Below are 13,473 nucleotides of genomic sequence, written 5' to 3'. Positions count from 1 at the left end.
GCACCACTTATTACAGTGGCCCCATCGTAACCTTGCCCAACACACTTTTTAAAATCAAGACCCTTTTCGGAGAACAACGTGGTAACTTGATTTACCAAATCCGCGGCGCTGTGTTTAGTGACTGCGTGGAAACCTAGAAATACTTCGCTTACTTCAATACCGATTGGTTGTCCATTTTTCGATCTTGATATCACTGCATATCTTACAACAATGCTTAGTTGATCCACTTTTGATATGTCTTGCGTGGTATCCATGATAATGGTAAAAAACGGTGACGCCTTGATTTGATCCAATAAATGATTCTCGAGTTTGGTGCCCAAACATTCGATCATTTCATTTTGAATCGTTGCACTGAGGTATCTTGTTGATCTTCAAAACATGGGGAATATGAGAAAACATTAGATTATGATAACATAAATTATAAACTCAGTAAACGAGATATAAATTCTTACCTTTGGGCATATCCAAAACTTGACGCAAGATGTGGTCGTATCTAGCAACGAGTTGGACAATTGAGAGAAAATTTCCGTGGTTTCTTCCTTCACTCAGATCCTCTCGATGTCCTCTCAAAGCCAAAGAACTCTTGGCAAGAGTAATTATAATATCGAATAATCTCCGAAGAACTTGTCTCCAAAATGATGCTTCTTTGCGAATTTCATCTTCAAGTTCTCTGTCGATGGTAGAACTTTTTTGCCACGCTTCATATACAGCGCACGCCTCCGTGTGTGCTTTCGAGGAACCATGTTGCTCAACTCTATCTGATAAATGCCTCCAGTCCCGAATGCCTGTACACCATGCATTTATTTGCGAAGCAAACAACCAACACGGTTGGCAGTAGGCAGCATCCAGCATTTTCGAGTAGCATATCCAAAAACGATCAACTGGACCGTATTGTGACGTAGAAACGTAATACGTTTCCGAAAAGCTCCTGTTATCTTGGTGGGGGTCCTTCGGAAAAGGTCCCGGAGGTTTCAAAGGTCCTTTGTCAAGAATCAGCCGTTTTTCGTTATCGTTCAATTTCTTGTTCATGTACTTTCCCAAGTCATTTGAAATTTCAAGAACTTTTGAAGATGTAGAAATGGATGATTTTTCTAATGTAGGTTTCACGGAAGCGTCGAGGTAGTCATTTTCAGCAGTGGCATTGGTGGTAGTTATTGGATCCTGATATTCCTGATGTACTAGAGTCGCTTTATTAATTAACACAGCTGTACCCACGTTATCAATAAATGAACACTTGTCACTTTTGACCGATACTTCAGCTGTTGAAGGAACTGTAGCAGAAAGCGGTTTCGTAAAAAAGCTATCTAGCTTGGTCAATTTTTTTTTACTTTCTTCCCTTTCTTGACATTGTTTCCGCTTTGCGGCACCGCTACGTTCTTTTTTTCATAATATTTTCCATAATTTTTAATTGTTAACTATCGAAATTTTAGAAATTCGGAGTACTTACTGAGATTTTCCTATATTGCTTTTCAATGTTCAGTAAAGATTACAGGAAGCTCAACAAAAAAGACCCACAAAACAGCTTGTTTGATAATCATGCGGTAAAATCAATATTAACTCATAAGGTCATAAGAAAATATTATAGTTTCAATAGTAGCTCATTTGTCAATTTGAATTTGAGTTTAGAATAACGTTGTTTATTTTTTGTTGTCGATCATGTTGAGAGCTATCATAGATTATACGGTTACCGTTGGGCTGCAACCTGTATCATACATATTTTGTCATCGGAAATTTTTTTAGCGAAAATGAGTTCTAGCAGAATTTGGTGCCAGATGGATGGATGTGCGGAATAGAAATCATAACATTAGTGGTGATCCTTGATGAAATAAGGCTGGTAGTAGGGAATTACGAATTACAACAGTCAGCGACACACCTAGCGTCAACTATTTGAACTATTGTAGTTCGTCCCAGACCCCAGAAGGTTGAAAACATCGCCACAAATATCATAAATGAGAATTGATGCAAGGCAAGAGCGAATGAAAACTTCATTAAAAAGTTGATGGGTGGAATTGGCGAATTGATCTCGCGACCGTCAAGCACGTGAGCTTATCGCTGATCCAATGGGCTACTGGTTTACTCATCCAAACTACCAAATAACCGAAATAACAATAACAAACAGCACATGCCTATCGAGGACGCTTAGCGCATGTGTTGGAAATGTTAAATAAGAAGTTCTATAATTGGTGATATGGTGATGTTGATTCGAAAAAAAAATTAAAAATTAAAAAAAATATAAAAAAATCTTGTGAGCAGGCTCGAGACTCGAGGCTCGAGCCTGGTCACAAGATTTTCTTATATTTTTTTTTAATTTCTTATTTTTTTTGCTCACAGTCACAAGATTGAAAATTTTTTTTTTTTTTTAATTTTTTTTTTTAATTTAAAAAAAATTTTTTTTTTTCAAAGCTGAGGTTAGAGGGCCCCCTGAGCTCCAGGGTCCTGGTGCACTGCACCACCTGGCCCTATGATAGCTACGCCACTGACCACCACTGTTACGCTACGTTTCCAGTACGCCACAGTTACAGACCAGCACGCAGGCTTTTTTGGACATCTGCATGACTGATTCTTTTCAACTGGCACCAGCCAGTTCAACACAAGGGGCAAGCTCCCTCAACCCCTCAGCCCCTTGGGTGCTTCGACCTGTGGACCTCTCATCAAGGCCTTTGACAAGGCCACCCACAATCCTACTTTCGCTGTGGCACGTCCGACGAGCCAGGGTCACTTCTCCGAGCTATTACCGGAGCATCCCGGCAGCGGTCTCTCCATTCTTGGAATCACAACCCATCTACGTGTCAACGGCCACGCAAACAACACCATCTGACTGCGAGTGGGAATCGTCACTACCAATATCAGCACCGGAGAATCGCCGTCCTCCAACGCCGCCTAGCTCTCCAGAGAGCCGTTACACGCCGCCACCGAGAACCACACCGATTCGTTGCCGCACATCATCGCTGTAGCCTCCACCGCGGTGCAACAAGACCACGACTACCCCTTCCCTCGCGTAGCAACCAAATAACTAACTGCCTTTGTATATATGTGAATAAACTATAAATAAATAAGGTGTACATACAACATAATCAAATTCTCATCTTTGACACCACAGCGATCAACTCCTTCCACGCGGCTCGGTCGAAAAGCTAACAACAAATAGCGAACATTTATGGAGTAGGAGTATAAAGAGTAGGGGAGGAAGTTATATTAGCTGGTAACGAGTGCTAGAGATATGCTGCAGTGAGTCGAAAAGAGCAGTGATACGTTGCTGTTCTATGAATAGGGATATGAAAAATGGAGGAAGAAGGAAGTCGAAAAGAACGTCGCAGATCAGGGTCGAGTTTGCGAAGGAGAAGCTTTAGATAGAGAGGTGATTTCATAAAGAGGATACGGTATGTCATTATGCCAAGAAAATATCTTCAACGATTGCTCACATTTAGCCGATTCAGCTGTAGACGGTGAGGAGTAATGCGTTCATCACGACGTAAATTAAAAATAAAACGAATGCACGAGTTTATCAAACGCTGAAGTTTAGTATTTAGTTCGTCAGTTAAGTCATTATATAGAAGACAACAGTAGTCTACATGAGGGAACATTAGAGTCCTGATCAGTTTAATACGAAGCGGTACAGAAAGTGAGTTTTTGTGATGTTTAAGTTTATGTAGTATCGCATATATTTTCTGCGATGTATAGTCGAAGCTTCTTCATAGGCGAAGTTGCCTCGTAGTTTTGAATTGAACCCTTTTTATTTGGGTGAAGGATAGAGGTTGAGGTTTTCTTGAATAAAAAAAATACTCTCGCGTTTGAGCCATCGAATTATGAATGTTTATTGGCTCTTGTGGGAAAAGCCTTGCGGCATAAAAACCCACGAAGTATGAAGGTGTATTTTGTAAACGTATAAAAGTATGTGTCGATTGTGTATATGAATGTGTACTATATGCCGATTACAGCCCGTTTGGCTCGCGCCACCGCGATCTCGAGTGCGTTTCGTATTGCGATTTTTGTTTTATTCGATTCGATCGAATTTCGTATGATTTGCGTGTATGGGCACTCGGTCCCGTGTAGAATGAGAGACACTCGGGCCGTACTCATCTACCTTACTCCGTAGAGCGAACGTGTATGAATGATTGGTGTTGGTAGTACACCAAGAGCGCTCGGGCTCGTTGTATGATGGAAGGGTGCAAGACCCTTGGTATGCGTGTATGGGCACTCGGTCCCGTGTAGAATGAGAGACACTCGGGCCGTACTCATCTACCTTACTCCGAGGAGCGAACGATACGAGAGGATATTTGGGCCTCTCGTCTTTTGGTTGTGTTACGAGAGAACGCACGGCGTCACTCACGATCGTCACTAGACGGACGACTTAACTCGACTGTTTTAAAAAAAATGCGTGATGCGCGCTCGCCTCCTCATCTACGCGAGATTTGGCATCCCTGCGGAGACGAATCGTTCGAGCGCGGCTCGCACTCGAGATTGCAATGACACGGGCACAAAACGACGCTCAGGCACTGAACACCCTCCCCCCGTTGGGAGTGCTAACGAACAAAATTATGCAAATAGTAGTACATGTCATTAACCTTATTATAACTGATCCTTTTACAGCGATTACCTTAAGTCTAAAGTTGATATTTTATGCATAGAGTAAATAATTAATTGGAATATGACCTTGAAGAAATATCCTTGGCTTACATCTACATAGTATATTGACTGAATATTGCGTAAGTATGAATCGAAAACTCGAATTTTGAAAAATTAGAAAGAATCAATTGTAAATTTCAACTGAGAAGAGTTCGAAAATTATCGTTTTCGTTGAATTCTCCCGATAATCTCAAGCGCTTATGGGCAAAGCGCAAATCGATCTCGTGTTGCGTTTGTAGAGTCCTCGAGTCGTTTTTACGGTGACCACCCTGACTACGCCATCGTCTCCAGGATGTAGTTCCACCACTCGACCCAGTCGCCACTGCATACATGGTTGGTTCTTGTCAATCAATAGGACTACCGTGTCCAGCGCGATATTTTTGGTCGGATTTATCCATTTCTGTCTCTTTTGTAACTCGCTCAAATATTCGAGTTGCCACCGGCGCCAGAATTCTTGTCGTGTCTTAGTGATTAGTTGCCACGAGGATATTCGGTTGTCTGGAACAAGCGAAAGATCATTTTCCGGCAGCATTGTGAGCGGTCTTCCAACAAGAAAGTGCGCGGGGGTTAAAGCAATTGGATCGTTTGGATCTGTGGAAATAGGGCACAATGGGCGCGAATTGAGAATGCCCTCAATCTCGATTGCTATAGTAGTCAATTCTTCGTACGTAAACAAAAAATCGCACATGACGCGTTTAAGATGGTGTTTACACGACTTTACAGCCGCCTCCCATATACCCCCGAAATGAGGTGAGAGGGGCGGATTGAAATGCCACTCAATTTTTCTGGTCGACGTAAATTCGTACAGTTGAGAACGGAAGTCTTCGGACTCTCTGACAGCGTAAAATTCACGAAGTTGACTGTTCGCGCCGACGAAATTCGTCCCATTGTCCGAATAGATATGGCCCGGAATGCCCCGACGACTGACGAATCGTCGTAAAGCCGCTATGAACGCGTCTGTTGACAGATCGCTTGCGATCTCGATATGAATAGCTTTAGTCGACATGCAAATAAATACGCAGCCGTACACTTTAATGCTGCTCCGATTCCGATGTTTCTTTTCTTTTGCGAGTATCGGACCGAAATAATCTACTCCCGTGTGGTAGAACGGCGGTGCATTGTCTACTCTAGATTTTGGCAAGTCGGCCATCTTGTACGTCTCTGGTTTAGCCCGAAACCGGATGCATCGCACGCAACGTCGCACGACTTTACGTATTTGATTTCTGCCGTCTAGTATCCAGAATCTTTGCCGGATACTATATAATGTCGATTGGATCCCAGTGTGAAAGAATTTTTCGTGCATGTGACGAATCAAAAGGTCGGTTACGTGATGTCGCGACGGAAGAAGGATCGGATTTCTTTGATCGAGCGAGATATCGGCCTTATTTATACGACCACCGACGCGAATCAAGCCTCTCTCGTCGACTCGCGGATTCAGAGATCCGAGTTTTGCGCATTTCACCCTTTCTTCGGATAAAAGACGATCGATTTCGTCTTGAAAGTGCGCTTGTTGGATTAATCGAATAACGCGATACTCGGCCTCCTCAATTTCCTTGATTGTCAAAACGCCCTTGACATTATTGTTGGGTGAGAAACGTAAGCAGTACGCGACGACACGAATCAATCGTGTGTATGACGAGAAATTTTTGAAAATTTCTTCCGATTGCGATTGCGAGAACATGCACAATGATTTTTTAATCCCCGGTAAATCCTTCTGAGGCGTTACCGTGACTTGCGGCCAAACGGATTCGGGCTGAGTTAGCCACGCAGGCCCCCGAAGCCACGAGTCGTTATTTAAAAATTCCCGTGGAAATTGACCTCGCGATAACGCGTCTGCCGGATTCTGATCAGTCCGGATGTGCCGCCACTCCGCGTCTTTACTGACTTCCTGTATCTCTGCGACGCGATGTGCCTCAAACACCTTTAGGACGCTCGGATGTTTGTTTAGCCATTGTAAAACTATTGTCGAGTCTGACCAGAAAATTGTCTTGTCCACGCGAAAGCTCGTTACCTCGAGGACTTCGCGATATAAGCGAGCAAGTGTCAAAGCGCCGCAGAGTTCGAGTCGAGGGATGGTTTGATCTTTTAGCGGAGCCACCCGTCCCTTTGAACAGAAAAGTCTTACGCGAATTTCGCCGTCCTGCTCGCAAGAGCGCACGTATATACAAGCTCCGTAACCCGTCTGACTCGCGTCGCAAAATCCGTGAATCTGGATATCGATTGGGTTATTTGTCGAAACGTATCGGTCAATCTTTAAATTGTTGATTAATGACAGTTGTTCCGCGAACGATCGCCATGCGGAATCTAACGCGCTGGGTACGGACTCGTCCCATGTAGTTTTTGCTTTCCAGCATCGTTGCATAATCACTTTCGAGGTGAGAATCACCGGACCGAGTAAACCGAGGGGGTCGAAAATTTTCGCGATTTCTGATAAGATATATCGTTTTGTGACCTTCTCGGAGGGCTCGATACGTTTCACCGTATAAAGGAAGTCGTCATTCCGCGCGTTCCATGATATACCGAGTGTTTTGTGCACAGGATTTTCGTCTGTCAGAAAATCGATATCTGCGGTTTTTTTGCTCAAATTATTTAGGGCCTGCGGGTGATTTGACGCCCATTGTCGAATGTCGAATCCGCCACGCTTCAATATTTCGATCACTTCGTCCCGAATTTGTACGATTTCCTCAAAGGTGTTTGCCCCTGATAACAAATCGTCGACGTATAAGTCGCGCGTTAAAACCTCGGCCCCCTTAGGATAATCCGCGCTCTCATCGCTTGCAAGTTTTTGTACGGTTCGTATCGCAAGAAACGGAGCCGACGACACGCCGAACGTTACGGTGTTTAGTTCGAATACGCGAATTCTTTCCTGTTGGAGCCAGAAAACTCGTTGGTACCGACGATCGCTGGGGGCGATCCAAATTTGTCGGTACATTTTCGCGATGTCCGCGGTAATCACAAATTTATAACTGCGAAATCGTAAAAGATGCTCGATTAGTTTCAATTGAATAGTCGGGCCGACCATCAGCGTATCGTTAAGCGACACTCCCATGCTTGTTTTGGCGGACGCATCGAAGACAACTCGGGTCTTCGTCGTAGTGCTTGTCGCCTTTATGACCGCGTGGTGTGGGAGATAATAACCGGGTAGCGATTCGTCGACAACGAGTGACATATGGCCTAGTTCTATGTACTCATTCATAACGCGATGATATTCCGCTTTAAGGACCGGGTCCGCGTTAAGCCTTTTTTGCAAGCCAGCAAATCGTCGCAAAGCCATAGATCGCGAATCACCGAGGTCTCGATCGGCGCTGCGGAACGGCAGACGAACGACGTACCGTCCCGACGGTTCGCGAGTGACGTTTCGAATGAAATGAGTTTCGCAGCTTGTATTTTCTGATAATTTTCTTTGACCAGCGTTTGCATCATCGAGCAACCAGAATTTTTCGATTGTTTCCTTTAATTCGGTTAGTTGGCACGACGTTCGTTTCCCGACCGTCGTGTTTGATTTTCCGCCGGCAACGGCCCAGCCGAGCTGAGTTTTCTGTAAGACGAGATCGCAGCCGTCGCGGGACAAATCGCATTGTCCGATCGATAATAATGACAACGTTGTCCCTGACCCGATGAGGATGTCGATCCTTCCAGGCAAATGGAATTGCGGATCGGCCAATTTTACATTCCGCGGTAAGTCGATTGATTCGCGAGGAAAGATTTCGTTCGGTACGTTATCAGCTATTTTCGGTATGACCAGAAACGTGAGAGTTTTGTTGAAATTATCGTGTATCGAATAAAATGTACATTCGACCGCGCCTTTAGAAATTGTATTTGCGTCGTCGATCATTCCTACCGCGATCGTGCACGCGCGTATCGGTAGTTTCAATTCTCTCACAAGATCCTCCGTGATAAAATGCGCTGTCGCACAAGTGTCTAACAAAGCGCGACGTTTTAGGTATTGACCGCGTGAGTCTTTGACGCGTATTTGGGCGCTCAGCATTAACTGCGACTGTAACGCCCTTGACGTGAAGCTGTATGTAATCATTTTGCTACATGTTAAATTTACCTTTGTTGTCGACTTAGGTGTATCCGATGGTATCGTTTCTTGGGTCGCATGGGTGGATGCAGCAGGAGATTCGTTGTGCAAAAGAGTGTGGTGAAACCTGGAGCAGTTTTTGCAATGCGTCGAAGTGCATTTGCCGCGGTGCGAGCGCAGGCAATTTTTGCAGAGCGATGAACTCTTGACGAAATTCCACCGTTGATGAACCGTCATTTTTTGAAATTCGCGACACTGGTATATGGGATGACTCTCCCGTTTGCACACTACGCACTTTGCTGACGTGCCTATCGCTAACGTACGCGCGCCATTTTCTCCCCGTCGTGTCTTGATTCCGCTTTGATCTTTATAATTCGGAAGCGGTCGTTTGTAATTGGTCTCTGTTTCGGAACGCGATACATCTTGTTCGAGCGTATATAAACGAAACGCGGTCTCGGAGACGAATTTGTAAATTTGCTCGAGCGTTGGCGAGGTGTCGAGATTGAGCGTCTCTTCCCACTTCACCCGAATATTGTTGGGTAACGCGCGCTCGATTATCCGGACTAATAAGTGTTCATCTGGTATCACGTCCAATGACGCGAGCATGTTCACGTGTTGGCGCATGTCGTCGACGAGTCGCGCTAAATCTTTATGTGTCGCCTTTTTTACCGCGGGCAACTCGAGGATCGCGTCGAGATGTTTTACTATCAAAATTCGAGTCTTGTCATACGAATCTAGAAGTAACTTCCATGCCGTCCCGTAATTTTCTTCGCTCACGTTGTAAATGAGAATTTTATTTAACGCGTCACCCTCTAGGCAATTTTTTAGATATAAGAATTTTTGTAATTTCGTTATGTCTTCGCGAGAGTCGATCATTGTCAAAAATGTATTTTTAAACGATAGCCACTTTTCGATATTGCCGTCGAACCTTGGGAGGTCGGCGACCGGCAATTTAAGTCGACGCGTGCCGTCGATCGGCAGCGACGTTACGTTTGCTACACCGGGATGTTGTGGCGTTGTCGATGATAAATCTGTCTCGATTTTAGTTATGATCGCGTAGAATCGATCTTGCAACTCGTCGAAGTCATCGACGTTGTCACCGTCTCCGTCGGTTAATAATGCGAGTTCATCGTGTAATTCCTCGTATGTTCGAAATTGTTCTTTTACACGATCCGCCCGCATTTTTATGTTCGCGGGTTCAAAATCCGCGTCCTCCGTGAGTCGCTTAAGTTTGGTAATGTTCGCCTTTAAAGTCGCACGCTTTTGATTAATAAACTTTACGCGGGCAGCCATTTTACTGAGCTTGTGCGTACAAATATTTGAGATCTTCGAGAAAAAACAGGATACGACGTCTATGCGTTCGATGTCGAAGCTGGACTGATTTTCAAGGGTCGGCTCTAAGCCTCTCCCCGTGCAGCGCGTATCTTTTCGAAAACGCGCGCGAACTCGTCCGTCTTTCACCGTATAAGATCAAGAGAGCGAGCGCGGCCCGCGTCAAGTGTAAACAAACCTCCCCGTGCGACGGTTATCTTTCAACGCCTAGATATCGAGACTCTCATAACAGAAAACGAGACCTATGTTTTATACACGTGATTGTTGGATATATGCATGCTACGTTCTTCACACAAAGCGTGCGTTGGACCGAAATGTGTTTTCGACTACGTCGAACGTTATGAACTATAGAAAGACGTACAACGCCAAAGAAAATGTAAGATACGATATTAAGAATCGTGTACCGTTTGTGTACTTATCTTTTTGTAGATGGTGATCGTTTTCCATCGATGGCGAACTGGGGGGTGATGAGTTTGGAGACGATGGCTGGCTAGTCGAAGAGTGTCACGATTTATTGAATACGATGCACGTTTGCACCTTTTTCTTCTTGTCCTCTATGCGGGCGTGTGTTCGTATCCCGATTCTGACACCAAATTTGTATAGTCGAAGCTTCTTCATAGGCGAAGTTGCCTCGTAGTTTTGAATTGAACCCTTTTTATTTGGGTGAAGGATAGAGGTTGAGGTTTTCTTGAATAAAAAAAATACTCTCGCGTTTGAGCCATCGAATTATGAATGTTTATTGGCTCTTGTGGGAAAAGCCTTGCGGCATAAAAACCCACGAAGTATGAAGGTGTATTTTGTAAACGTATAAAAGTATGTGTCGATTGTGTATATGAATGTGTACTATATGCCGATTACAGCCCGTTTGGCTCGCGCCACCGCGATCTCGAGTGCGTTTCGTATTGCGATTTTTGTTTTATTCGATTCGATCGAATTTCGTATGATTTGCGTGTATGGGCACTCGGTCCCGTGTAGAATGAGAGACACTCGGGCCGTACTCATCTACCTTACTCCGTAGAGCGAACGTGTATGAATGATTGGTGTTGGTAGTACACCAAGAGCGCTCGGGCTCGTTGTATGATGGAAGGGTGCAAGACCCTTGGTATGCGTGTATGGGCACTCGGTCCCGTGTAGAATGAGAGACACTCGGGCCGTACTCATCTACCTTACTCCGAGGAGCGAACGATACGAGAGGATATTTGGGCCTCTCGTCTTTTGGTTGTGTTACGAGAGAACGCACGGCGTCACTCACGATCGTCACTAGACGGACGACTTAACTCGACTGTTTTAAAAAAAATGCGTGATGCGCGCTCGCCTCCTCATCTACGCGAGATTTGGCATCCCTGCGGAGACGAATCGTTCGAGCGCGGCTCGCACTCGAGATTGCAATGACACGGGCACAAAACGACGCTCAGGCACTGAACATGCGATATCAAAGAGATGTGGTGGTTCCATGAGAGATCATTGTCAAGGAGGATGCCTAGATTGTGGACGTTCGATACATAAGGTAGGGGATTGTTACCGATAGAAATGGATGGTAGAGTAGTCAAATCAATGTTACGAACATAGGAATTGCTGCCAAGAATAATAGCTTTCGATTTTGATATGTTTAGAGTTAGACCGTTCGAACGAGAAAACTCAGCAATGACCTGGGCATCGTGGGAAACCTTGGTAATCGCATCATTTATTTCAGATGGTAAACAGTGCAAATAGATTTGCGTGTCATCTGCAAAGATCATTCGCTGACAATAACGCAAATTGTTTCCAATGTCATTTAAGAAAAGGGTGAAAAGCAGTGGTCCAAGAACTGAACCCTGTGGAACACCAGCTGTAGTATTAAGCCTGTTAGAATGGTTGGGAAAAATGAGGCTCCAATAATTCTATTGGTATATTTATTATATAGAAATACGTTAAGAGTTAATATTTGAATATTCGGGACAACACCAGACATTCGTGGCGCTTTGCCTGCGATCTTGTTTTCGACTCCTTTCGACTCTGTGTACAGAAAAAAAAACACTCTTGCTTCTCACACACTCACTCGGTATTAGAATACATACGTGTAGGTCAGATTCGGTTTCCTCAATGTCAGTATACATTACAGAGTGTAGATATATGTGTGTACAATATAAATGTATAGTACATACATCAACAAAGCCAGTTAGAAGATTCGCCCTGATCATCTATAACAGCTTGCGATCTACCCGTTAAGTACGAGAAAAACCAAGTGAGAGCTGAATCAGAGAACCCGAGCCTCTTTAGTTTAGAGAGAAGTTGTAGATGAGGAACAGTGTCGAAAGCCTTGCTAAATTCGAATAGTAATAAAATAGTTAGTTTTCGCTCATCAATAGCTAGCCTGACATCGTCAGAAACTTTTAAAAGCGCTGTTTGGGTACTAAATGAACTACGGTAAGCTGATTGTCGATTATCAATGATGTCGTGAAGTTGAAAGAAGTCAACAATCTGACTGTGAATTATCCTCTCGAAGAGCTTCGAAAATTCAGGGAGATTAGCAATTGGCTTGACCATAATCAACCCGACAAATGTTGCCACTGAAGCGACAACACCGGCCAGCGGCTTGTCATCATCTTTTATAGATAGCTTGGCGATTCGGTTAATTGCCTCAGAATCGCTGTCTAGGACCAGCTCTTTGAGTTTCGGAACCGGCAGCTCGTGTTCGGGTATTTAGTCCATCGTCAATTTCTTTGCGGGAGGCAATCCCACGTTCCAGTATAATCCTGAGTTCGAATCCATATGGTTTTCCCTTCGCGATTTCCGTCTGTTGGCATCGCTGCACCGTTTCTCGTTATCGTTACTGTCCTGGTCGCTAGATGTTGATCCAGAGCTATTTATGGCACTTGCCTCGCCAATTGTATCACCGGTTTTATCGCTGCTTGACAAATCGAGGATAAGGTTTTCACCTGATATATAACGGTATTGAAAATCGGTTGACATCAGACGGTCGGGTATCAGACGGTGAGCGAGGTGTTTTGATTTTTGATAGTGGTCTGATGAGCGCTCACTTCCAACTGCTCGAAAATGAGAGTGGTGAATAGAGAGATTGAAGATGGATATTAGATGTGAAACTAGCTTGGGTAGAGCTTTGGAGATACAGAACAAGGAAATACCGTCTGCACCAGACGCAAGTGAGTTACATAGTTGAGAGTGAAGATAATGAGACACTGTATCAATAGCAATCGGGGAAAATGAGAAGGATAGGAGAGGTTGGGGGTTTTCTATGAGCATGGATGAAAAAGATGAAAATGTTAATGGAAGATTTACTCCAGAGACAGAGGCGAAATGAGCATTCAACTGTTCAGGAGAAAAGAAATGATGTGGAGATGAAAGTGTAGATTTTGTGATGCCCAAGTTTGCAAGTTCCCTCCACATTCTAGCCGGCTCATCAGTAGAGCTCAGTTTATTTAAAAGGTACTTATTTTTTGCTTGTGTAGGGTCAGTGATCAGCTTGTCACGGTATTGACGATAGATAGCAT

At 44.2% G+C, this 13,473-nt stretch overlaps 2 protein-coding genes across 2 annotated transcripts; both read right to left on the bottom strand.

Moving 5' to 3' along the window:
* Positions 1–328: 328 nt before the first annotated feature.
* On the bottom strand, positions 329–1,932 carry LOC107218167. The gene is made up of 3 exons (XM_046730812.1): positions 1,857–1,932; positions 453–1,271; positions 329–369 (listed from the first exon to the last, which is right to left on the bottom strand). The coding sequence occupies exons 1-3, from the start codon at positions 1,930–1,932 to the stop codon at positions 329–331; spliced, it is 936 nt and encodes a 311-aa protein (XP_046586768.1).
* A 2,884-nt stretch (positions 1,933–4,816) lies between these two features.
* Positions 4,817–9,943, bottom strand: LOC124292806. Its single transcript, XM_046730811.1, has one exon. It carries the CDS (start codon positions 9,941–9,943, stop codon positions 4,817–4,819), a length of 5,127 nt encoding a protein of 1,708 aa, XP_046586767.1.
* Positions 9,944–13,473: the final 3,530 nt, after the last annotated feature.

Source organism: Neodiprion lecontei, chromosome 2 (genome assembly GCF_021901455.1).
Source record: "Neodiprion lecontei isolate iyNeoLeco1 chromosome 2, iyNeoLeco1.1, whole genome shotgun sequence".
In the NCBI taxonomy this organism is placed as follows: domain Eukaryota; kingdom Metazoa; phylum Arthropoda; class Insecta; order Hymenoptera; family Diprionidae; genus Neodiprion; species Neodiprion lecontei.
The sequence above is the reverse complement of the archived record's forward strand: the minus strand, read 5'-3'. Positions and strand labels throughout refer to the sequence as shown.